Source organism: Cebus imitator, unplaced genomic scaffold, assembly GCF_001604975.1.
Source record: "Cebus imitator isolate Cc_AM_T3 unplaced genomic scaffold, Cebus_imitator-1.0 Scaffold159, whole genome shotgun sequence".
Lineage (NCBI taxonomy): Eukaryota > Metazoa > Chordata > Mammalia > Primates > Cebidae > Cebus > Cebus imitator.
The window spans coordinates 6,176,426-6,201,015 of record NW_016107474.1 but is presented as its reverse complement, the minus strand read 5'-3'; the positions used below and the strand labels follow the sequence as shown (position 1 = coordinate 6,201,015).

Sequence of the window (24,590 nt, the reverse complement as noted above, 5' to 3'; positions counted from 1 at the left end):
CAATGCTGCGCAGCCCGTAGAAACAGGGGCGCCCGCCTAGCCGCACCCAGACTCAGCGGCGCCGACGCCACGCACCTGCGCACACAGCGCCCGCAGACCCCGCCCCGCGCACAGGGCGCATGCGCAGACACCACCCCCGTAGGGCCCGGCGGGCGCGTTCGGGGGTTGGGGCGGGCTCAACGTCAGCGGCATATCGTCCGATCCTGCCCATTGGCTGAGAGATAAAGCATGCGCCAGGCCCGCCGCTGATTGGTCGGCACGGGAATGGCCGGGCCCGCACCCGCCAATCTTGCGGCAGCGCGTGGGGCGGCGGAGTTCCCTGGGTGGGATCCCGCGTAGTGCGGCGCTGTGGGCCTGGGGACGCCGGGCGGTGGGACCATGGCCTCTGAGGAGCCGCTGGCGGTAGTCACCTGTACCGCGCCGGTCAACATCGCGGTCATCAAGTACTGTGAGTGCCGCGGGCCGGCCTGGGACTGGGATGACCCGGAGCGAGGCCAGGCCGCCTGCAGGGTTGCCCGGCTCCAGCCCTTTAACGATGATCGAACTTTCGCAATGGAAGTCCTCGATCATCGATTCCCATGGATCGTGCGAACCCGCCGCGGGGGCGCGCGTTTGTGGCCCCAGCTACTCGGGAGGCTGAGGCGGGAGGGTGGCCGGAGCCCGCGAGGTCGAGGCAGCGGTAGCTGAGATCGCCCCCTGCCCTCCGGCCCGGGACCCCCTGCCCCTCCCTCGCCGCCTTTCTCCCAGGGGTGACCGCCAAGGAACGGGAACAGGGTGGCCCCGCAGGCGGACCTCCGCGCCTGTGCGTTCACAGCCACGCCGCCAGCCCGCCGCTGACCACTCGGTTATGTAACGCCGTCATTTCAAAACGTTTTGAAACTGGAATCACAGCATGGGCCCACCCAGTATCTTTTGAGTTCGGCTTATTTCTTTTCTCTTTTTTTTTTTTTTTTTAGACGGAGTCTGTCTCCAGGCTGCAGTGCAGTGGCGCAGTCTCAGCTCACTGCCACCTCCACCTCCCGGTTCAAGTGATTTCTTCCCTCTCACCCTCCCGCGTAGCTGGGACCACAAGCGCGCTCCACCACGCCCAGCTAATTTTTGTATTTTTTAGTAGAGACGGTGTTTCACCATGTTGGTCAGGATGGTCTCGATCTCTTGACCTGGTAATCCAACCGCCTGAGCCTCCCCAAGTGCTGGGATCACCGGCATGAGCCACCGCACTCACCCTTTTTTTGAGACAGCGTCTCACTGTGTCACCCAGGCTGAAGTGTACAGCTCGCTACGGCCTTGACCTCCTGGGCTCCAGATCCGCCCACCCTAACCACCTTAGTTGGGACCACAGGTGCATGCCACCGTGCTTGGCTAATTTAAAAATAATTTTTTTTTTGAGACAGAATCTTACTCTGCCACCCAGGCGTGAGGGCAGTGGTGTGATCTTGGTTTACTGCAACTTCTGCCTCCTGGGTTCAAGCAATTTTGCCTCAGCCTCCTGAGTATCTGGGATTACATGTGTGTGCCACCATAGCCAGCTAATTTCTATAATTTTAGTACAGACAGGTTTTCGCCATGTTGGCTAGTCCAGCCTCAAACTCCTGGCCTCCCGCAAATCTCCTGCCTCAGCCTCCCAAAGTGCTTGGGATTACAGGTGTGGGCCATTGCACGCAGCCTAAAATTTTTTTTTGTAGAGTCTGGGTCTCACTATGTTGCCCAGTCTGGCCTTGAACTCCTGGGCTCAAGCAGTCTCTTTCCACCTTGGCCTCCCAAAGTGCTGGGATTACAGGTTCGAACCATCACACCTGGCCTTCGTTGTTCCTAAGTGTTTTTTATTTTATTTTAAAGCTATTTATTTAGAGACAGAGTCTTGGATGTGTTGCCCAGGCTGGAGTACAGTGACACAATCTTGGCTCACTGCAACCTCTGCCTCCCAGGTTCAAGCAATTTTCCTGCCTGAGCCTCCCAAGTAGCTGGGATTACGTGTGCGTGCTGCCAAGTGCAGCTAACTTTTTAGTGTTTTAGCAGAGATGGGTTTTCACCATGTTGGTCAGGCTGGTCTCGCGCTCTTGACCTCGTGATCCACCCACCTCAGCCACCCTAAATGTTGGGATTACAGGCATGAGCCACTGAGCCCAGCCTTTTTTTTATTTTTTATATTATTTATTTTTTTGAGAGGGAGTGTCACTGCTCCACCCAGGCTGGAGTGCAATGGTATAATCTTGGCTCACTGCAACCTCCATTTCCCCGGTTCAACAGATTCTCCTGCCTCAGCCTCCTGAGTAGCTGGGACTACAGGTGTGGGCCACCATACCTGGCTAATTTTTGCATTTTTAGTAGAGATAGGGTTTTACCATATTGGCCAGGCTGGTCTTGAACTCTTGAACTCAATTAATCTGCCTGCTTTTGCCTCCCGAAGTGCTGGGATCATAGGTGTGAGCCACTGCACCTGGCCGACAAGTTATTTTTATGGAAACTTGTCCATTTTTTTTTTTTTTTTTTTTTGAGACGGAGTCTCGCTCTCGTTACCCAGGCTGGAGTGCAATGGCGCGATCTCGGCTCACCGCAACCTCCGCCTCCTGGGTTCAGGCAATTCTCCTGCCTCAGCCTCCTAAGTAGCTGGGATTACAGGCACGCGCCACCATGCCCAGCTAATTTTTTGTATTTTTAGTAGAGACGGGGTTTCACCATGTTGACCAGGATGGTCTCTATCTCTTGACCTCGTGATCCACCCGCCTCGGCCTCCCAAAGTGCTGGGATTACAGGCTTGAGCCACCGCGCCCGGCCTTTGTCCATTTTCTTGTAACCTTCAGAGACTCTGGTCTTACGTAAACCTCCATTTGGGCTGGTTTTTGATAGCATGCTGGTGGGGCAGGGCGTGCTGGCTCGTGATACGGAGGCAGAGGTCCAGGCTCCGTTCCCCACCGACGCTGCGCCGGGTGGTGCCCCATCCCCACCAGGCCCTCGGAATTCCTGAGTGTCTACCTGGCCTCCTCTGACGAGCCAGCAGGTCATGGGAGTCCAGGCTCCTACATGCTGTCCTTCCTGGGGAGGTGAAAGTCCCTGCTCCTTCAGGGAGGGGAAGCGGTGGAGCACCTCTTCCAGCCTGGAGTGTGGGAGGAGTTTCTTTTCTTTTCTTTTCTTTTTTTTTTTTTTTGACGAGGTCTCCCTCTGTCACCCATGCTGGAGTCAGGCTGGAGTGCAGTGGTGCGATCCCGGCTGACTGCAACCTCCGCCTCCCAGGTTCAAGCAATTCTCCCCCCTCAGCCTCCTGAATAGCTGCGATAACAGGCGCGTCACTCCAGCCCAGCTAATTTTTATATTTTTAGGAGAGATGGGGTTTCACCGTATTAGTCAGGTTGGTCTCGAACTCCCAACCTCAACTCATCCACCCACCTCGGCCTCCCAAAGTGCTGGGATTCCAGGCGTGAGTCACCACACTGGCCAGGATTCTGGTTCTGTGTTGCTAGGCTGGCCTTCCTGACCCTGCTAGAGAAGGCTGGCTTTGGTTGGCAGGTGCAGCTTCTGCAGAACTAGGTCTAGGGCAGGCAGGAAAGAAAACCCAGGGCCTCCCCCTGCACTCTCACAGCTGCTTTCTGTCACCCGCAAGAGTCTCACCTGTGACATCCAGGATCTTAGTTGTCCTGAGTGGGAGGAAGAGAGAGAAGTCCCCCAGCCCACCTTTCTGAAAGCAGGAGTCCGCCTGGCCTACCAGGGCAGCCGTGTCCGCCTGCAAGGAGGCCGCTTAGTGCTGTGTGTCAAAGAGCCTTGCGAACTTTAGGCGCAGTTCTCTGCCAGGGGTCCGCCATCCCCAGAGACCTCCCTCCACAAATCCTAGCAGATTGTGTGCTTACAGGGACCTTGTCAAATGAGGCTTCAGCAGAGGCACTGCGCGGCGCTCCCGGGCAAACCTTTCGTTTCTAGCTTTCCAGAAGGTTGATTTCATTTGCTGTCCCATGCCTGGCTGGGCAGAAGGTTCCCAGAGAATTTGAGCAGTGAGATTTGGGCATTAACAGGAGCGGGGCTCCTTTCATTTGGGAAGATGGAGGGGAGGCAGGCGTTGGTGGGAGTGCTCTGCATCTGTGCACTCACAGGAGGGGGGGTGCAGAGGATGTTGGCTGGCCTCCAGCTCTGCTCTGGGAGCCTGAGCTCAGTGGGGCGGGGAACAGTTCTTGGGGGCAAGGGTCTAGCAGGAGGAGGGCCAGGCAGGTTGTACAGTGAGAGACAGGATGGAGGCGGATGGCAGCCGTGGGTCACTGGTGGGCACAGCTGTGGGGGAACGCTGCAGGAGGGTGGGCCAGGAAGCCCACCGGCCTGGCCCTGGCTGTTCACTGCAGGGGGCAAGCGTGATGAAGAGCTGGTCCTGCCCATCAACTCCTCCCTCAGCGTCACTCTGCACCAGGACCAGGTAAGTGTGGACTGGTGACCAAACGCCGCAGTGCCATTTACAGAATGTTTGTAGAACAGCTGGTACCAGCCGGGCTTGGGGGCTCACCTCTGCAATCCCAGCATTTTGGGAGGCTGATGTGGGAGGATCTCTTGAGGCCAGGAGTTGGAGGCCACAGTGAACTATGATTGTGCCACTGCTCCAGCCTGGGTGACAGAGTGAGAGCTTGTCTCTGAAACAAAACAAAGCAGTTGGTACCTTTTTACCTAAAGGCTAGGATGATGGCTTAGCAACCACTCCCAGCCAGCACACGGCGGCTGTTCAGTGTTAGGAGAGCTTCCCACAGCACAGCACACGCCTGCCCCAGGTCTCCTCACACATGTGCACACCGTGCCTCAGGGGCTCCTTGGGAGTCCCTGTCCCTTCAGGATGAGGCTTGGTTGCTACACAGCGCATGGGCTATGCTTTCAGCTCCCATGGGCTTCCCCACAGCCCAGCTAAGGCCTTTTTTGCTCGAGTGGGCAGCCACGAGGCCGTCTCAGCGGAAGGGGGCACCTGGCTGGCATCGGTCCTCAGTGCTGGCCTCTGAGGTGGTCCCGGGTTTCCTTTTCAGTTAAAAACCACCACAACGGCCGCCATCAGCAAGGACTTCACCGAGGACCGGGTTTGGCTGAACGGCCGGGAGGAGGACGTGGGGCAGCCGCGCCTCCAGGCCTGCCTGCAGGAGAGTGAGTTGGGGTTCCTGCAAGCCCATCCCTCCCTGTTGTCAGCAGGGTCCAAGTGTCCAGAAAGTGCTTCTGCCTCTGGGCCCCTCCTGAGGCTGCAGGGCATGGCTGGGAACTAGACCTCTGGACTTCCCAGCTCCAGGGCAGTGGCCCACCTCCAGGACCAGCTGAGTCTGGGCCTGCGGTCTGGGGTTTTCCCGGGAAAGGTCTCTGCGACGAGTTTGGCAGGCAGAGGGCTGGTGTTCAGCTCTGAGTCCTGGGCAGGAGCAGGTCGGACAGGGTGCTGACGGCTGGGCCTCATGCCATCTCATTCTCTGCAGTCCGACGCCTGGCCCGGAAGCGGAGGAACGCCTGGGATGGGGACCTGCCGCCCTCCAGCCTTAGCTGCAAGGTGCACGTGGCTTCGGTGAACAACTTCCCCACGGCTGCGGGCCTGGCCTCCTCAGCGGCGGGCTACGCCTGCCTAGGTGGGTGCCTGCAGAGACCTGCCGGGGTTTCAGGCACAGGAGCCGCTGCGCTCTGCCGGTGTCAGGGAGCCCACTGCTGGGCAGGCTGAATGAGCACCTACCTCTCAGGCCTCCCTGGTCTCTGGAGTTGTTTGGGCTCTTCCCAGAGCACCTCTGAACCAGGTGTCTTCCAGCTGCAGCAGGCGCGGGCTCACGCCTGTGATCTTAGCACCTCAGAGGCTGATGGGGAGAATCACTTGAGGCCAGAAGTTCAAGACCAGCCTGGGCAACATAGGGAGACCCCTTCTCTACGGAAAATAAAACAGTCTTCCAGTTGCTCCATGTGGGGCCCTGCAAGGTTGTCAGTGATAGAAGCCACTTCAGACTGGCTCAGACCTAAAAGGGCGATGACTTTGCGGCCCACATAACTTAGGATTCCAGTGGGCACAGCTGGTTGCAGGCCCCTCTGAACCATTCTCCGCCGGCACCAGGCCACTCTGGCGGCTTCCCAATCAGTGGCAGAGCCTGTCCTCACAGTGGTGGTCTCACACCATCTTCACCCCTCAACTCCAGGGATGACGCTTCCTGGCCCCCCAGGCTCCGGTACCTTCCCTGAACCACCATCTGTGACCAGGGTAGTGGGTAGCCAGTCCTGGAGGTGGGGTCGCCCTGCTGGAGCCCTGTGGACTGAGGGGAGAAGGTGGCTCCAGTGCTGGGTGGGCAGAGGCACAATCTGGCGGAGTCCTGCTCTGTCCTGGCATCAGTCCCTGGCCCACATGACCTTGCCAACTCCTTCCCACCCTTAAAGCCCAGCTTGGGTGTTCTGGGGGCCTCCTTCCAGCCCCATGGTGGGTCGGAATCCCCTAGGTGGCTTCCTGCTCTGCTGCAGGTGCCTTTTGTCACCCTTGTCTCAGGCCGCAAGCCTCGTACAGCGAGTGCCGGGAGCCGAGCTAGTGGAGGGGTGGACAGCTGAGCCAGTGAGTGCCGGCCTCAAAGGCTGATGGCTCAGAAGCCCTGTCATCTGGAAATCCCCTTGGCAGTGGGGTGTGGGGTGTTCTGGGGTGGTGAACCGGCGGGGAGCACAGCGTGGGCAGCTCTGAGGACCCCCACACCCCCGTGCCTGCAGCCTACACTCTGGCCCGCGTCTATGGCGTGGAGAGTGACCTCTCAGAAGTGGCTCGCCGGGGCTCAGGCAGCGCCTGCCGGAGCCTGTATGGGGGCTTTGTGGAGTGGCAGATGGGAGAGCAGGCTGATGGGAAGGACAGCATTGCCCGGCAAGTGGCCCCTGAGTCGCACTGGCCTGAACTCCGCGTCCTTATCCTGGTGGTGAGTCGGGTGGTGTGTAGCACCAGTCGGGCACCTTCTTCTCCTAGTCAGGGTGGCCGCTGGGAATGGGAGGGAAGGCATCCCATCCAGGCATCGCGTGGCTCCTGGGGTCAGTGGGGGCTGAAGCAACCACTGTTTGGCTGCGTGTTCAGGAAGCGCTCCCATGCGGCACCCCTGCTGTGGTCATGCAGGAGGCACTGACTCCCACCCCCGCTGCCCGCATCAGCCAGGGAGGGCCGAGTGTCGGGAACTGCAGTCCCTGGGGCTGGTCTCTGCAGGGTGTAGCCCGGGTTGTCTCCCCGTGCAGGTGAGCGCTGAGAAGAAGCTGACGGGCAGCACTGTGGGCATGCAGGCCAGCGTGAAGACCAGCCCCCTGCTGCGGGTGAGGCCGGGAGCGGGTGACCGTGGGGCTGTGGGGGTCACGCTTGTGCCTGGCTCTGCCCTCAGCCTCTTGCTAAGACCAGGTGGAGGAGCCAAACCCAGAGACAGGGCTTGAGCCGGGCCTCCACGCCCGGAGCCTTGCCCCAATCCCTGTGCCGTCGAGAGCCCCAGCGGCTCTGTGGAAAACACCCCGTGCCTTGCAGTTCCGGGCCGAGTCCGTGGTGCCCGCACGTTTGGCGGAGATGACCCGCTGCATCCAGGAGCGGGACTTCCGGGGCTTCGCCCAGCTCACCATGCAGGACAGCAACCAGTTCCACGCCACCTGCCTGGACACCTTCCCGCCCATCTCCTACCTCAGCCACGTCTCCTGGCGCATCATCCAGCTGGTGCACCGCTTCAACGCCCACCACGGGGACACCAAGGTGACTCAGGCTGGGAGGGCTGTAGCACGTGTCTAGCCGTGTGCTGCCGTGGAGGCGGTCCTGAGATCAGCGTGCACGGGGATCTGTCCGAAAGCTCTGCCCTGCTGTGTGCCAAGCTCAGCGACCATGTGGGTTCTTGGGGTTCGTTTCCTGGCTTGCTTGGCTCACAGCCCCACTGCCTTTTTCCTGGGTTCACAGGCAGAGGTGTCAAGTAACAGACGCTTGGGGCCACAGCTCCGCCCCAGTGTGGCCCTGAGTGCCCAGACTGAGCTCTTGGAGACCCCAGAGCCCCCAGACAGGCCAGAGGGTTGGGGGTACAAGGCCAGGCACCACACACACAGCAGGCTGACTGCAATGGGTTCCAGGTGGCGTACACCTTTGACGCGGGCCCCAATGCCGTGATCTTCACCCTGGAGGACACCGTGGCTGAATTTGTGGCTGCTGTAAGGCACACCTTTCCCCCGGGGTCCAACGGAGACACGTGAGTGTGGACCCCTCCCCTCCTCCTTTTTGGGAAATGGTGCCCAGAACATCCTTCCCGAAGGGATGGAGGCAGCTGAAGGCTGTGACACTGGGCATCCCACGGCAGGTGTCCATTCCCCCAAGTGTGGGACCACTCAGTGTGTCCCCATGGAGCCATCCCACAGTCCATGTCCACAAGGAAAAAAGCGAGGCCACGCACACCTGTGTGCGTGACACCCAGGGTCTCCCACCTCATGAGAGATGGGGTCCCCTGCAGCTCAGGAGCCTGCAGGCCCCTAGTCCGTAAAAGAGTGGCTTCTTAGGAAACACGTGTGCGTTCCCAGGAGCACATACCCATGTCTGACATTTGAAAGGAAGGAGTTCAAAGCCTCCGACTTCCTCCTCACTGAAATGAGTTAGAGCCAGTCCAGGCGGCCGGTGTTGTCCCTTCCCTGCAGTTGGGTGTTCTTTCTGGGGTGGGGTCCAGCAGCTGCCTCCTGGCACCATGGACCCCCCGTGTCCACCCTCCTGTTTGTAGCTCAGCCCCACCTCCTCGAGCCACAGGCAGTCAGCTTCTTCCTCCCGTGGTTCTCGGTCTCATTCTCAGTGTGAGGGGCGCCTCCCGCTGAAGGGTGTCTGGAAGCCTGTGGGGATGTGTGTCTGCCCTGGATGGAGGCAGTATTGACATCTGATGATCGGGGGCCTGCCCTGTGAGACAATGGACTGAGACCCACACCCCAGGACTGCCTTCCTGGGCAGTGCCAGGCCCGTGACCCTGCTCCGGGTGGGGCGTGCAGGCTTTCGCTGTTCTGCAGAACACCATAAGTGCACCAGCTTGAACTGGGCACTTCCCTAAGCTGTTACCCCATGGGGCTGGGCAGCAGCCTTGGTCAGACATGGACCCAGGCCTCTTGAAGGTCCCCTCAGAGCGGCCTCAGCCTGGGCATAGCTGTTTACCACATAACCTCAAATTTACTGTCTCAGGCCGGGCGCAGTGACTGACACCTGTAATCTCAGCACTTTGGGAGGCTGAGGCAGGCGGATCACCTGAGGTCAGGAGTTCAAGACCAGCCTGGCCAAGATGGTGAAACTCGTCTCTATGAAAAATTCAAAAATTAGCTGGGCATGGTGGTGGGCACGTGTGGTCCCAGCTTCTCCGGAGGCTGAGTCAGGAGAATTGCTTGAACCTGGGAGGCAGAGCTTGCAGTGAGCCAAAGTCACGTGACTGCACTCCAGCCTGGACAACGGAGCAAGGCTCCATCTCGAGAGCATACACTCCCACATCCCGTGGTGTGGAGACATTCACAGGGGGTGTGGAGCCCCCTCCTTAGCTTTTCCATCCCCTCTTAAAGAAACCTGTCCCTGTAGCAGCCACCTGCCATCTCCCCTCCCTGGGCCCTGCCAGTCAGGAATATGTTCCTGTCTCTGGCGTTGCCTGTTCTAGACACTTAGAGACATGCACGTGTCTACCATGCCCTGCCCTGCTTTTCCAGGTTTCTGAAGGGGCTGCAGGTGAGGCCGGCCCCTCTCCCCGCTGAGCTTGAAGCTGCGCTGGCCATGGAGCCGACTCCCGGTGGGATCAAGTACATCATCGCCACTCAGGTGAGGCCCAGTACCCTGTGGGATTTCCTTTCCTGCCAGACAGGCTCAGCCCGGCTCCCTGTCCCTCCCGTGTTTCAGGCAGGAAGCCAGAATGCCTTTGGCTCTTGTGTTTCATTCATTTGTTCTCAAAGAGGAGGCTGCAGGCCACTGGCGAGGCTCAGAGCAGCAGGACTGGGCCAGGCTGGGGGTGAAGGGATGAGTCTGATGCAGGCTCCCAGGGAGACAGGTGGGGAGTGCCTGGGATGGTGCTGCTGGGGTCCCGGGGACAGCCTCTCTCCCTGGGGCTCCCCCCACCCCAACTGGCCCAGTAGACCAGGATTCCTGCTTTCTGACCTGCTCAGAGGGCCAAGCCCCCATCGGGATCACGCCCGCCCGAGCCTTGGCCTTCACCTTCCTCTCAAGGGCCGCGTGCACAGGGCCGTGTGCCTTCAGGCACTGTGGTCCTGTCCACCCAGTGACCGAGGCAGTGCCCCAGGCAGAGGGCTTCTAGCTGGCAGGGCAGCTGTGCCTGCAGGATCTGGGTGTGGGTGTCACTCGGGTGGTGTAACTTCTGGCCAGGACCCACCAGAAGGGCGGGGCACACTGCTGCTCTCCTGTATCCAGCCCCTACACGTGCCGGGGCACAGGGCGACATGCTGCCATTGCTGGTGACCTGACATGGATCTCTACCTTCAGGTGGGGCCGGGGCCTCAAATCTTGGCCGACCCCTGCACCCACCTCCTGGGTCCTGACGGCCTGCCGAAGCTAGCTGCCTGACCGCCTCCGCAGGAGCGCAGCCGCCTGGAGAAGGGGTGTCCTCGCTGGAGCTAGAAAGCGGGTGTGGTGGACTGGCTGGACCGCTGGGACTTGTGTGTGGTGGCCTGGCTCTGGGCCCATGGGCAGCATGCCGTGGGGCAGTGCGGGGAGACCTGCGGCTGCCGGATGTCAGGAGAGGTCCCCGCCGCGTGCCTCAGCTGCCCCGAGCTGCACCAGCACTTCGCCAATATGGATGGGGTCGGGGGGTGAAAGCTGGCAGAGCCGGGTGCGGCAGGGCTGAAGGGCTTTCTCACCTCACTCCGGACGTTCCCACTGCTCCGGGACAGGAGCTCGGCAGGGACTTGGCATCCCTCAGGGCCAGGGGAGGGGTCTGTTGGAGCAGCCACCTCGGGCCTCAGGAAGCCACGAAGTATCTCGGCTGGTGGCTGCCCATGGCACCTCTGCTGAGACCCTGCCCAGGTATGGCTGGAATGGTGGGAGGAGTGGGCACCAACACGGCCCTAGTGGCCGTGGGAATAAACTGGCATTGCAGCCTCTGCCTCCTGCTGTTTTCCTTGTTTTGTTGTTGTTTAGATTCAGTGAGGTCCTCCTGTTTCATAAACCAGCATTCCCGGGCTCCTGCTCCGAGGGGCCCTGGGACTTGCCAGGGAGTCCAGATGTGCCCCATGAGGGCCTGGGGGAGCAGGCTGGGTAGAGGCACGGGAGGCTCCCCTCAAACCCCACACTGGCTCAGGTGGGACCCTCAGGCAGCCATAGTGCCCTTTCCATGGGCACTGGGCCCACCTCCCACTTACCATTACCACCTCTGCTGCCCTTTCCCCACCCTTAACGCCAACCCCTGCCTCCCATCCCGAGGCTGGATGTGACAGAGCGGCTGTCCCTGTGCACATCCTGTCCCCTCCCCGAGTCTCAGTCATAGTCGAGTGATGGTGAGGGGAAGCCCAGTGTCAGGCCACGCCTGTGCCAGCCTAGAGCCAGGGTGAAGAAATGGGGGCAGGGCCTCTGGCCGCCACGGGGAGGCCACCCTTGGCCCCGGTAGCATCGGTGCAGAGGTGGTCCTGGGCTGTAGGGGTGGCCCCCACCCCCCAAGGCTGTGGAGAGGCGGATCCGCTCAGGAAGCCGACCCTCCACACCTTTCTCTGCTATTCCTATACGGCTTGTTGACACGACAAAGCATGGAAGTCCGCGCTGGGCAGGGACACTAGTCAGTGCGGGAGAGCTGAAGCCGGGAAACGCAGACTCCCCGCCTGGGCTGGGGCTGCCACGCAGAGCCCCTCCGCAGCCTCGGTCTGGAGAGTGCGGGGGCAGAAGGCTCCGGGACAGCCCCGCACCCTACAGAGGCGAGTCTCCGCCCACCCGCGGTCACCTGGGGGGCTGGGGGCGGGGCCGGGCCGGGGCGGGGCTCGGCCGGGAGCGCAGGGGCGGCAGTGCGCGCCTAGCAGTGTCCCAGCCGGGTCCGCGCAGCCATGGGGCAGATCGAGTGGGCCATGTGGGCCAACGAGCAGGCGCTGGCGTCCGGCCTGAGTGAGTGCGCGGCAGGGGCGGTGGAGGCTGCAGCCTGGGGGTGTCCCAAGGCCCCAGCCGGGACCTCGGGCTACTTACCGGGCAGGGAAGTGGGGCACCAGGCGGGCTGGGCTGGGATGGGGTCAGGCCCGGAGGGTGCGGGCAACGGGGGCGGGACCTTCAGGCCATAGCTGGAAGGAAGAGTTCCGAGACCCTGAACAGTCCTCTTGCAGACCCAGCGGAGCGGCGCCTCCTCCCCCATTCGCTTCCCTCCGTTCCCCGACTCTGCGAAGGAGGAAGTTGCGGCTCAGGGGAAGAGGCGGTTCAGCCCCGGTGGTTTCCGGGGTGACCGATCCCCCCAGGCCCCCCAGTGGGGGCTCTGGCCTGGATATCGGGAGAAGCTCCCCTCCCCTCAGTAGCCAGCTGGGCTGGGGATCAGGCCCCCTGGGATTGGGGTGGGAAGGTGGGCTCTTCATGCCGCGGAGCCCAGCCCTCCTCATCTGGAGTCGGCCTGAGATTTCCCAAGGCATGGAAACTAGTGACCGCCCTGCCCAGCCCAGTCCAGCTGCTCTTGGGGTGGAATGGCACCCTGCTGCGCATTTGCTCAGGCGTGCTGCTGAGGGCAGCAGACTCCATTTGGAAATAAACCGTCTCAGGACCAGGGTGGGTGAGAGTGGGCTCAGGTGGGGTCTAAGCCCGGAGGAACCAGGGCAGCAGCTCCAGGAAGGACCCGCAGCAGGGGAGGAGTGCATGGGAAGGGCACGGGGGCTGGGGGTGAGGAGGGACCTGCTGCTGCCACTACCCTGGGGCTCTGAGCGCCCTCTCTTGTCTGGGGAGTGAGGGGGAGCAGAGACCGCATGGTGGGAGGCCTGGAGCTCAGGGACCTGCCGACTGTCTGCCCAGCAAAGTCACCACCCACTCAGAGTCAGCCACCAAGAACTGGGTGGGTCAGTTCAGACAGCTCTCCCCAGAGCCGCCCCATGGGACTGTCACCCTGCCTGCCCCATACTCCCTGCAGGAAGTAGAGGGACTGAGGCACCCAGCTGGGACCCAGGAGACCTGGGCTCTAAGTCTGTCCTGTGCAGGCAGCTTCCCTGCTGGAACCAGCAGGGCTCCTGGCCCAAAGGGTAAGCGCCGGATCGGACAGATTAGATGCCCTGCGCGGCCCACCTCAGCCTCCCCACCCCTCCTCCAGCTGCCGGGGATTCCTTTCTGTTCTAGATCTCCTAAGCATGCCCAGGGCCTTGGCACAAGCTGCTACCTCTGCAGAGCCTCATGGCTGTCCCATTTCTTTCTCAAATGCCACCTGCTTGGGGAGGTCTCCAGAACGTGGAGCCCCAGGAGGCAGCTGGCCCTGAGAGAGCGGGGCCCTTGACAGAGTCCCTGTACACAGCAGGTGCTCTGTAAATGTGGCTGGGTGCCATAGTATGTCCTCAGGCCTCCCTGGTGGCACCAGCAGCAGCCTTGCACCCTCTTTCGGAGGGCAGGCTCAGGACCGGGACAGTCCCCCAAAGACGCACGGACAACAGGCTGAGTGGACTCAGGGACACTGCCCTGCCTTCCTCCGATGCAGACGGGCAAAGTCAGGGAGTTAATGTGTAGCTGAGCTCAAACCAAGGATAGCAAATCTTCAAGGGAGACCAAGGGGTGACCAAAACAATGGCTGGCAGGGCGAGGCGGCCACGCCTGTGATCCCAGCACTTTGGGAGGCCAAGGCAGGTGGATCCCCTGAGGTCAGGGGTTCAAGACTAGCCTAGCCAATGTGGTGGAACCCCGTCTCTGCTAAAAATACAAAAATTATCCAGGCGTGATGGTGCGCGCCTATAGTCCCAGCTACTCGGGAGGCTGAGGCAGGAGAATTGCGGGAACCCAGGAGGCAGAGGTTGCAGTGAGTCAAGATTGGGAGAGCCACCGAACTCCAGCCTGGGTGACCGAGTAAGACTCTGTCTCAAAAGAAAAAAAAAAAAAAACAGTAAGAGGGAGTATCGGACAATAACCAAAAGAAGGGTGCAGAAATAGCCCTATCAGTTGAAACTGAAATTAAGGCCAACAGCTGACAGGTTTGGAGAAACTCTGTCAGGGACACTCCAAGATGCAGAAACCACACTCAGCACATAGGCTTTCCTGCATCAAACAAAGACTCACGGTAACAAGCATGTCCACTCGGGGTTCCCAGAGCCCAGGGGCACAGGCCCACTGGTGCCTGCAGGTCGGGCCGTCCCTTGGCCGCTCCTGGGCCTCAGAGCCCAGGCACGTCACACACCCCACTCCACCAGGCCATGCGCCACCAGCTCTGCTCTTCACCAGCGCAGGAGGCGGCATCCTGCGGTGTCCCCGACCCTGTCGCTGTGCTGTGGGGATCTGTAGGGACAAACACATGGACTGCAGAGGACAGTTCTTGGTGGTCTGGTGGCCCATGGTAGAGAAAGGGGGTGGCCCAGGCCCCCGGGATGGGAGCCCCTCAGTGCCTGACCCACTACCCCTCCCTGCAGTCCTCATCACTGGAGGCATTGTGGCCACTGCCGGGCGCTTCACCCAGTGGTACTTTGGAGCCTACTCCATGTATCCTTCCACCCGAGGCGGGGGTGGGCAGGGAATGCCCAGGGCAGAGCTGGGGAGCCACTTCAGGGAGCGCTTTGCCTCTGTTCTCCAGCACTGCAGCCAGGCTGGGAGACAGGGCAGGCTGTCCAGGGGTTGGGCAGCCCGGGCCTCATCAGCCAGGCCGCTCGCCTGGGCCATGTGGTGGTCAGTGGCAGATCTGCCAGCCTGAGTCCTGGTGAGGGGTGGGCGGGTGGTGCCCCCTGAGGGCCAGGGCCCGGACCAGCACTGGAGCGTCCCTTGGACTGCTGGGATCCCCATCAGTCATCCCCCTTGGCCAGCCCCTCCACCTCCTCTGCCCCGTCTCAGCCCTGCTGCCCTGCCAAACCTCCCAACAAGGAGCAGTGGGCAGGGTGGCATGAGGCCAGGTGTGGGCCAGGCTCAGGTGCCCGGACCTGTTGGCACCTCCCCTGGCTGTTTCCTGCTCTGTGACCTCAGGCAGTGGCTGCCTCCCCCCACTTTTTTTTGAGACAGGGTCTCGCTCTGTCCCCCCAGGCTGGAGTGCATCGGTGCCATCATGACGCATGGCAGCCTCCACCTGGGCTCGGGCAACCCTCTCACCTCAGCCTCTGGCGTGTCCGGGACCACAGGCGCATGCCACCGCACCTGGCTAATTTTTAATTTTTTTGTAGAGATGAGGGCCTCACTGTGTTGCCCAGGCTGGTCTCAAACTCCTGGGCTCCAGTAATCCTCCTGCCTCAGCCTCCCACAGTGTTGGGATTCCAGTCGTGAGCCGCCGTGCCCAGCCCCTCTCCATGCTGTCTTAGTAAAGGGGCTCGCTCTGTGGCCCCTCAGGCTGAGCTGGGCTGCTCCTTAACCACATGGCTTCAGTGTGGCAGGCGTGTTTGTCTGCCTGCTGGAGTACCCCCGCGGAAAGAGGAAGAAGGGTTCCACCATGGAGCGCTGGTGAGTCACCTCCTGCATGCTCCAGGTTCTGTCCCAGGGCTGTGGGGCCCAGGCAGGGCCCACAGGGTCGGGTATGTGGAGTCTGGCTCCTCGCTGGGAGGCTCTGGAACCAACCCTTCAGTCCTTGTGGGCAAACCAAGGCCAGTGCCTGCCTGGCATGTTTCCTGGGAGGAAAGAGGCCCGGGTGCCCTGGAGCGGTCCTGAGGGAGAGAGGCCCACCGCACTGTCCCCCTTCCTCCTTCCACAGTGGGCAGAAGTACATGACTGCCGTGGTGAAGCTGTTCGGGCCCCTCACCAGGAATTACTACATCAGGGCCGTCCTGCACCTCCTGTGAGTCCCGCCCCGCACCCCCTCTGGGGCTCAGGACGGTTTGGAGCAGACCTCCCCACTGTGCCACCTGCCGGGCTGCCTGGACTGGAGCCACTGCCACTTACCTGGACATTTTTCTAAACCAAAATTCGGGTCCCCAGGTGTGGCAGGGCCCCTGGAGCCTGCATCTGCTGTCGTGTGTGCGGGGTCCCTAAGGATCCTCCCCAGACCTGAGCAGCTCCGATCATAGCAGCATGGGCTGGGGCCCACAGGCCCTGCTGGGGGGTCTTGCCTGGGCTTCCTGGTAGCGTGGAAGGTCCCACGCCGTGTGTCTGGTGGTCGCTGCCGGCCAAGGCTGGGACACCTGCATGTGGCTGCCCTGCAGCTGTGGGGGCTTCCTCCAAGCAAGTGTGCAGAGCCGCTCATGTCCCCATCAAGGCTGAGAACACTCAGGACCCAAACAAGCCCCTGGCTCTGCACGTCCCCTTGGTCTGCGGTCCGTCTTGTCCCGAGACCTTGTGGCCTTGGCCCCCATACCTGGGGCTCCGTTCCTCCTTCTGAGTGCCCTTCTGTGTCCCTGCCTCCCGCCCACCGCCCCCCAGGCTGTCGGTGCCTGCTGGCTTCCTGCTGGCCACCATCCTCGGGACCGCCTGCCTGGCCATCGCCAGCGGCATCTACCTGCTGGTGAGTAGTGCTCTCTGAGGTCAGCTCTGGCCACCCCCAGCCCCAGCCCCTGCCCTGACACCCTCAGACACGCATGGCCCTTGAAGCTGGCTCTGCAGGCTGAGTCAGCCTGAAAGCAAGTGTGAGCTGGGGCGTGAGCTCACAGCATGGCGGGACGTGACCGCCGCAGCGGCTGCTCTGCACACCTTGTGTGTCTGGTCATTTCTCTGCTGATTAACCCACAGCACAGTCCTGGGAGGGGTACTGGGGTCCCCGCTTTACAGACAAAGATGCAGAGGCTCAGAGAGGTGCTGGAGCTGGCCTGGAGTCACACCGCGGCTGAAGGCCCTGTGTGGGCTTGGGTCCGCTTACCAGGCATTTCTCACCTGAACCCTGTCTGAGCTGATTCGTGGGCGGTGCCAGAACGCACGCTGTCACGCACACATTTTTTTAAACTGCCGACACCTGGGTTTGCTTTGTGAAAACCGCACCCTGTTAGAAGGCTGCTCATGGGATACAGTGCTCCTTCTAGGAAGATAGGGATGGGCGGGAGGCCAGGGCGCAGCACCCCTGCCTGCGCTGGGCTCCGGAGCACATGGCCGCAGGCCGCCCCTCACTGCGGGGTCTGTGGGTGGACAGAGCCCTTGGACTTTGCTCATTCATTTCCTTTTGTCCCTAGCGCCAAGTTCCTCCTGCCCGCAGAGGGAACTGCTTCCCCCGGGTGTGCATCTTCTAGTGTGTGTGCAGGATTCTGTGCATGCCTTCCGCGTATAATGTGACATCTTTTTCCCACTGTGTTTTCCGTGGGCTAGATGAACAGCACACACTCCCAGGAGTCTGTGTTTTTAGTACGCCAGTTGAATCCCTGTTCTTCCCCCTCTCCCCAAACCCCCATGTGCAGAAATGCCTTGGGGAGGCTGCTGCCCAGGGTGGCTCAGTGGGTGGCGCCCACCAGACAGAGCAGGGCCTTTGCTCTTCTGGGCCACCCTCCTGCTGGACCTCGGGCCTGCCTTCCTGCCCCCCTGCCCTGGGCGCCTTGGGAGAATCTGGGGGCTGGAATCTGCATCTGGGAGTGGCCACCAGGGGGCTCTTCCAGAAGCCCAGGGGTTCCGCCGCGCTCCTGGCGTGAAGCAATAGCTTGGGTTGATGTCAGGCCGACCAGGTCCTGGCTGTGTGTCCTCGGGCGCGTCACCTAACCTCTCTGAGCGGCACTCGCACCGGCCGGCCTGGGATTCAGACCGCAGCCTGTCCGGGACCCCTGGCGGGGTGGGCCTCCAGGGAGGGAGGGAGGGAGGGCGCTGGGCGCGGCCCAACCTCTCAGTGCCCCGCAGGCGGCCGTGCGCGGCGAGCAGTGGACGCCCATCGAGCCCAAGCCCCGGGAGCGGCCGCAGGTCGGGGGCACCATCAAGCAGCCGCCCAGCAACCCCCCGCCGCGGCCTCCGGCCGAGGCCCGCAAGAAGCCCAGCGAGGAGGCGGCGGCGGCGGAGGGCCCCTCGGCGGGCGCCCAGGTCAACCCCATCCCGGTGACCGACGACATCGTGTGACCGCGCCCCGGACCTGCCCGTTCGCCCCGCGCGCCCGCCAGGGGGCGCCCGCCCGCAATAAACGCAGCGAAGCCCGGAGCGTCTGAGCCTGTGTGGGCGGGGCCGGTGGGCGGGGCCGGTGGGCGGGGGCAGGCTGCCTGGGCCCCGCAGGCACCCACTTTCCTGCCCGGGCCCCGCAGGCACCCACTTTCCTGCCCGGCGGGACTCCGTGCCGCGTTCCATTTTCATTAGCATCATCATCGCCTTCCTTCCCAGCAGTACACGAAATCCCGGGGTACCGTGTAGTCCACGACCTGCGGTACCTGGATTCCAGGTGTGTGCCTCCCTGGAAAGGTCGTCCCAGGCCTGCGGGAGGCCGCGGAGTCCTCCCTTGACGGTCTCCGAGGCCCCGCAGCCCTTCCACATCTCTGGACACACTCAACGCCTCCCTAAGGGGGTTGGATTCCAGAGGAGGCTGGCTTTCAGTGAAGAGGGAACAGGGCGGGAGCCTCTTTTCTGTAGAAGGTGGGGTGAGGCTGGTGGCAGATGCGCCCTTGTTTGCCCCCACATTGATGTTGGCGTCCCTCCAGCTGCCCAGGACACTCAGGCCAAGTTGCAGGGGGCTTCTTGCCACCCCCACCCGTCGCTGTGGCTGTGGCTGTGGCTGGGTGCACACAATCCTGCCCCTGTCCACTGATCTCACCACCTCCCTAGCCCGATGCCCCCAAAGCTTTGCCAGGCACAGCCACCCCCCCACCCTTGGGCTCTCTCCGAGGCACCGACTCTCCCAAGGTCGGAGAAACCCTTGCCTCCTGCTTGCCAGCTGCTTCCCAGCAGCTCACACTTCAGAGCCAGGGTCCTCTCCTGTTCCCAGCTCACCCCCCAGCAGCCTGCAGTCAGCACCATACAGACGTCTCAACCCAGCCTTGACGCAGTGAGCCGTCCCCCCAGGTCAGCAAGCTTCAGGTCACCCTTGACGCCCCGACACCCCCACATCCATCCTGGCCCAAGTCCAGACCCCAGGCCTGTGGGCCATCCCCACCCATGTCACCTGCTGCCGCATACTCCTCTGCCCTCACCTCCTGAAATCATCCTGTTGCTGCTGTTCAAACCCAAAGCCTCACCCGGTGCCTCCAGCTCAGCCCACGGCCTTAGAACCCACAGGCTCAGCTGCCTCCAATGATAGTCACAAGCCTCTCAGGGCCCCAGGGCAGACATGAGCTGCACCCTAGCGCCCTGCCCTGCCCCCATGGTCCCTCATGCTGCCCATCTGGTGTCGGCCACACTGGCCACTCGGACCCTTGGACACGCCCAGCATGCGCCTTCTCAGGCCCTACCTGCTGCCTGGTTCCGCGCCCTCCTCCCCTTCAGGTCTCCAGGCCTCCCTGACCCTCTGCTTGGAACTGCAGCCTCCCCCAGAGCCTCTGTCCTGGACTCATTCACAGAGTAAATACCACCTGCCTCATCAGTCACCGTGGGGGTAGGAGGGGTTTTGTCCCTTTTGTTCCCAGCGCCAGGCACTTAGTAGAAACTCAGTATAGCTGGGCACGGGGGCTCATGCACTGTGGGAGGCTGAGGCGGGAGGATCATGTAAGCTTGGGAGTTGGAGACCAGCCTAGCCAACATGGTGATGCCCTGTCTCTACTAAAAATAGAAAAATTAGCTGGGTGTGGCAGTGCACACCTGTACTGGGCGGGTGAGGTGGGAGAATCGCTTGAACCCAGAGCTGGGGTTGCAGTGAGCTGGTCACACCACTGTACTCCTGCCTGGGCAACAGAGTGAGACTCTGTCTCAAAAAATGAAAGAAACTCAATAAATGTGTTGAATGAAAATTTCACCTCCTGGACAAAGGCCACCACCTCCAGGAAGTCTTCCGAGGCCTCCTCCTCTGGGGGCCTGAATGGAGTCCTTGTTCTTCGGTGTAGCCCCCCTGCCCCCATCCTCAGGTCCCTGCACACAGTAGGTGGGTGAGCCAGGGGGTCGGGCTGACAGCTGCCCAGTGGCCCAACGGCAATGTCAGCCCTCAGGGCGGGGGGCCTAGAGACTGAAGCCTGAGACTGCCACAGGCCTGGGCCCCCTTTCCGCGACTGAGGCTGCTCACTCTGGGACCCCATAACTAAAATCTCCAACAGAGGGCCTGGCGCGCGGTGCTCACGCCTTTAATCCCAGCACTTTGGGAGGCCGAGGCAGGTGGATCGCAAGGTCAGGAGTTCAAGACCAGCTTGGCCAAGTTGTTGAAACCCCATCTCTACTAAAAATACAAAAATTAGCTGGGCGTGGTGGCAGGTGCCTGTAATCCCAGCTACTCGGGAGGCTGAGACAGAGAATTGCTTGAACCCGGGAGGCGGAGGTTGCAGTGAGCCAAGATCATGCCACTGCACTCCAGCCTGGGCAACACAGTGAGACTCGGTCTCAAAAAAAAAAGAGTTAACAGACCCTGGGCCCTGCGCGGCTAGTTCTCCCTCAGGGAGGGCGTCTTGGCTTTGGCTGTTGATCTGCACTAGGAAGCCTTGGGCCCATGGCCTTGGGCTCCGGAGCCAACAGTGCTGGCAGCTCATCCTCAGAGACTCTTGCTGTGAGGGCCGAGATGGTGCCCCTAGGCGCTCCCCGTTATTACAAAGGATGGGGCTCAAGGCTTGGCTTGGGGGAAGGAGGCTCATCCCGGTTCCTGGAGTATCCCCGGGAGACGATGCGTGGGCAGAGCAGGGACACCTGTGCTGCCCCGTGTTAGAGCTCAGTCCCACCTGCATGCACCAATCACTGCTGCAGAGACCTTTCTGGAAGAATGCCCCAGAATTGGGTCAGTGGCTGGCCTGGGCCAGGGTGAGCAGGAGAATGTCCCACTGAATGTGGGCCTCTGAGGATGTGTTCATCAGTTTAATAATACATGTACACTTAAATAATTGTTTAAGAAACAGAGGTACTTCCAGGGAGGTTGGGAAGAGGGAACCGGGGGGCCTGAGGCCAGTGGTGGCTGAGGGAAGTCTGGGGGGTGGGGCCGTGGTACAGGTGGCCATGAGACAGCTTTTCTGTGGCTGTGGCTTTAAGGGCCAGAAGAGGCACCGAGCTCCTTCTAGTCCTAACTACTGAGGCTGGAGATGGGGAGAATGGTGGGGGCCACCCTCCAAACCCGGAGGATGCCCGTCTCCCTGATCCGCCAGCTGCTGAGAGCTCTGTCCCTGCCCAGGACCCCGAGGGCAGTGTGGGGGGAGCACAGCCTCCCCCACAGGCCCAGGGTATAAATAACAATAAATACACATAAATAGGGGGTGCCCACGTGTCCAGTCTGGGGGCTCCAGGGCCTGGGTGGTCACACTGACCGAGGAAGCACGCAGGTGCAGCCGACGGGCACACGGATGAACTCGGCATGGAAGGCGAAGGCCCCAGGGGTGGGGGGCCCTGCGCCGTGGATGGAGCATGGCTGGCGGCGCAGCACCAGCAGGCTCTGGAGAAGACGCACCGAGTTGAGCGCGGCCGTCTCTCGGCCCGTCCGGGCGTCGATGCAGCCTCCGCATAGGCACTCGGCGAAGGCCAGCTTCTGCGGGTAGCGGTCCCCGTCCGTGTCCACGCTGTGGGATTGGGGGCACAGTGAGTCTCCCGCCCTACCCTCACCTCCTCAGTCCCCTCTCCCCTCAGGGCCCCTCCCTGTGTGCTCTGGACAGGACCCGAGGTAGTAAGGGACGAGCCACACGGGTCGGGAGGGCTTGGCGTGCAGTCCAGCTCATACGTGCTGGATCCAACAGCACACCACAGAGGCTGGAGGCCTCCAGGAGCCTCTCTCCCACTTCATCGCCCAGCCCCACTTCTGCAGGAGCTCAGGTGGGGGGCCCAGAATTTTCCCAGGGGACCCTGGCCACCAAGGACAGTGGCAGGCAGAGGACGGCGGAAAGCAGCAGCAGCCACCCAGGTCAGCAGGGCTGGAGGGATGAGCTCAGGTGGCCATGCCCACCCGACAGGTGAGAACCACCGAGGTGCACAGAGCTTTCCAGGCAGCCAGGGCCCCGCCAGGGAGGGGCAGCCCCGTGCCACAGCAGGACCCCCAGGCCCTCACCGGTATCTCCAGGGTGAGATGGAGCGCTGGTGGGTGTCTGCCTCCAACAGCTCCTCTGGACGCAGCACTGGGCACTGGGTCTCAGCCGGGGACCCCTCATACTTCCTCTGGTGGCCTGCTGCCTCCAGGCTGGACACCAGGGCTACAGGCAAAGCCTGCCCCCACTTGGCACCTCGAGCCAGCAGGTGTGGGGGGGCCTGGCCTCGGGGCAGCTCCTCGGCCGAGTAGCAGCGTGGGGTCCCATGAGTGTGGGGGTGCCCCCTGAGGGAGGGGTTGTGGTGGGCCAGGCATGTGTGCAGCCAGGTCAGAAACAGGAGGCCAGGGAGGAGCTGGGGAAACAGGCAGGTGGGTGGTTAGGGGTGCCCAGGGCAAGGGTACCTCGCTTCCACCCCAGCTTTCCTTGTTCCCTGGGGAAAGATGGGGTACAGCCCTCCCTCCGTAGAGGGGGAAAATGAAGCCCAGAGAGGCTAGCTCTTCAGCCTGACACCCATGCCAGAGCACTGAGGAGCGGGTGCAGCTGCCGCCCCCACCCCCAGGTTTAGGGGTTTGCTAGACCCCATCCCAACATCCCCATCCCAGGGCTCAGCTGCTTCCGGCCCAGGCTGCGCCACCCGAGTGGCATCCCTCCAAGTGGTGTGTGGAGGGGCAGCAGGCTCACCGTCATGGTGGTGGCAGCGGGACAGGCTGGGCTTGGCGGCAATCCCACAGGTGCACCTGTCGGTGGCCGCTCTTATACCTGAGGCCGGCCACGCCTGGGGGAAATTCCGGCGCCACTTCCTCCTCGGGAAGTGCCCAGCTGGAGCATTTCCTCCTCCAGTGCCCGCAGTCCCACCCGCGGCATCAGGACACAATGTGTGAGGAGCCCCTCGGAGCTTGTCCTGTTACCCCCTCCCCCAAGAGAGACTGCCCAGCCTGAGCGTCTGCTCAGGGTGCTGCCTCGTCTGACATTCTCAAACCTTTTGTTTTTTTTGAGACGGACTCTCGCTCTGTCACCCAGGCTGGAGTGCAGTGGTGCAATCTCGACTCACGGCTACCTCTGCCTCCTGGGTTCAAGTGATTCTTCTGCCTCAGCCTCCTGAGTAGCTGGGACTACAGGCATGCACCACCAAGCCTGGCTAATTTTTTGTGTGTTTTTAGTAGATACAGGGTGTCGCCATGTTGGCCAGGATGGTCTTGATCTCCTGACTTCATGATCCACCCGCCTCGGCCTCCCAAAGTGCTGGGGTAATAGGCATGAGCCACCGCGCCCTGCCTTGAACCTCCTGTAAGAGGGCTTCTGCTTGCGTCTCCGATGTCAGCACCCTGCTGATTCAACTTGTGTGTTTTGTGTTTGGACGTGATGGTGATGGGGGCTTCTGCACCCTCTGCAGTTTTCCTTTCCCCTGCTAGCGGGTCGAGGGTGGTTCAGTGTTTTAGCTGAGATGACCAAGATTAGGTGGGCCCACGTGCCCCCTTCCCCCAGCAGGGAGAGGTCCCTGAAGAGCCTGGGGAGGTGGCCTGGTCTTCACGTTTCTGTTGGGCTTCTGCGGTTTCACTGGGAAAAAAAGTTCAAGCTAAAAAGTCTCAGCTGGAGTGTGAGGACTCTGGGAACTGAGGAGCAGTGCATGTAAGGAGCCGCCTGTGGCCCCCGTGCTCAGTGAGGCTGGCTGGGGCGGGGGTGCCAGACATGCCTTTGTTTCCCTGGAAAGGGGACAGCTGGGGCCAGATCTCAGGAAGTTTTGAATGCTGGGGGTCTGATGTCATCTGAGGAGGGTTCCCCTGTGGTCCCTAGGGCCCCTGAAGCTGTGGGGATCTGTCTGCTGTGGTCCCCTCAGCTGTGGGGTGAGGGCGGGAAGGAGGGTACTCGTGTGCCCCTGGCCTTTCCTCCCCTGCCATGGTGCAGATATGCTGCACAGAGGCATCCTCTAAGCGTAAAACCTCGGTCTCTCCAAACACAAAAGCCCGCAAGTGGGGAGGGCTGAGGCGGCGCTGGGACCCCGCTCTGTGGCAGGAGAAGGACCCCTGGGCCCCCCAGCACCTCCTCTTGGCTGCTATGTCCCTTTGGGCTCGTCTGCCCTGGGCCTTCAGGTGTGAAGGAGGCCATGCCCCAGGGCTAACGGTCTGGGAAGAATCAGAGACACTGCTGGAGTCCCCAGGGCTGCTCCTTCTACAGTGCCCCTGCCCGAATACCTCCTATGACGGGAGCTCACTATCTGCTGGTTTTCTAGGGCTGTGCTAACCATGTACCACAGACAGTGGGGGGTGAAACGGCAGAAGTTTATTCCACAAGGCTCTGGAGCCAGGGGTCTGATATCAAGGCGTGTGCAGGTTGGGTCCTCTGCACCTGCCAGCTGGAGGCTGACAAGCACTCTTAGTTGTGAGACAGGGTGGGGGCAGTGGTGTGAGGGGGGTTTGTCTTTTCTCCAGGATCCACTCAGCCATTGTTCTGGGGACAAAAACTCAAGACCCCCCAACCTCTGCATGCCAAGCACAGCCCCGGGGAGGGGGTGCCAGGACCCCCCAACCTCTGCATGCCAAGCACAGCCCCGGGGAGGGGGT

General features: G+C 61.7%; 3 protein-coding genes across 5 annotated transcripts; 2 read left to right on the top strand and 1 right to left on the bottom strand.

Annotated features, from left to right (window-relative positions):
• The first annotated feature begins 290 nt into the window (after nt 1–290).
• On the top strand, nt 291–22,049 carry MVD (mevalonate diphosphate decarboxylase). Of its 2 annotated transcripts, XR_005202656.1 has the most exons (11): nt 291–448; nt 4,329–4,399; nt 4,992–5,106; nt 5,424–5,570; nt 6,676–6,875; nt 7,183–7,257; nt 7,460–7,678; nt 8,044–8,159; nt 9,634–9,742; nt 10,418–10,919; nt 22,036–22,049. XR_005202656.1 is itself a non-coding variant. In XM_037743939.1 (10 exons), the coding sequence occupies exons 1-10, from the start codon at nt 379–381 to the stop codon at nt 10,496–10,498; spliced, it is 1,203 nt and encodes a 400-aa protein (XP_037599867.1). In that variant the 5' UTR covers nt 291–378; the 3' UTR covers nt 10,499–11,036. The 2 variants fall into 2 exon arrangements, 1 of the variants encoding a protein (XP_037599867.1); XM_037743939.1 differs by lacking the exon at nt 22,036–22,049 and having other exon boundaries at nt 10,418–11,036.
• LOC108314702 (cytochrome b-245 light chain) lies at nt 11,870–18,100 on the top strand. Of its 2 annotated transcripts, XM_017543717.2 has the most exons (6): nt 11,870–12,022; nt 14,494–14,563; nt 15,431–15,505; nt 15,753–15,836; nt 16,418–16,499; nt 17,810–18,100. In XM_017543717.2, the coding sequence occupies exons 1-6, from the start codon at nt 11,965–11,967 to the stop codon at nt 18,020–18,022; spliced, it is 582 nt and encodes a 193-aa protein (XP_017399206.1). In that variant the 5' UTR covers nt 11,870–11,964; the 3' UTR covers nt 18,023–18,100. The 2 variants fall into 2 exon arrangements, with proteins under 2 accessions (XP_017399206.1, XP_037599868.1); XM_037743940.1 differs by lacking the exons at nt 11,870–12,022; nt 14,494–14,563; nt 15,431–15,505; nt 15,753–15,836; nt 16,418–16,499 and adding an exon at nt 16,531–17,248.
• On the bottom strand, nt 20,367–22,753 carry IL17C (interleukin 17C). Its single transcript, XM_017543719.2, has 3 exons — nt 22,711–22,753; nt 22,053–22,381; nt 20,367–21,570 (listed from the first exon to the last, which is right to left on the bottom strand). Exons 1-3 carry the CDS (start codon nt 22,714–22,716, stop codon nt 21,312–21,314), a joined length of 594 nt encoding a protein of 197 aa, XP_017399208.2. The 5' UTR covers nt 22,717–22,753; the 3' UTR covers nt 20,367–21,311.
• Between the last annotated feature and the right edge of the window lie 1,837 nt (nt 22,754–24,590).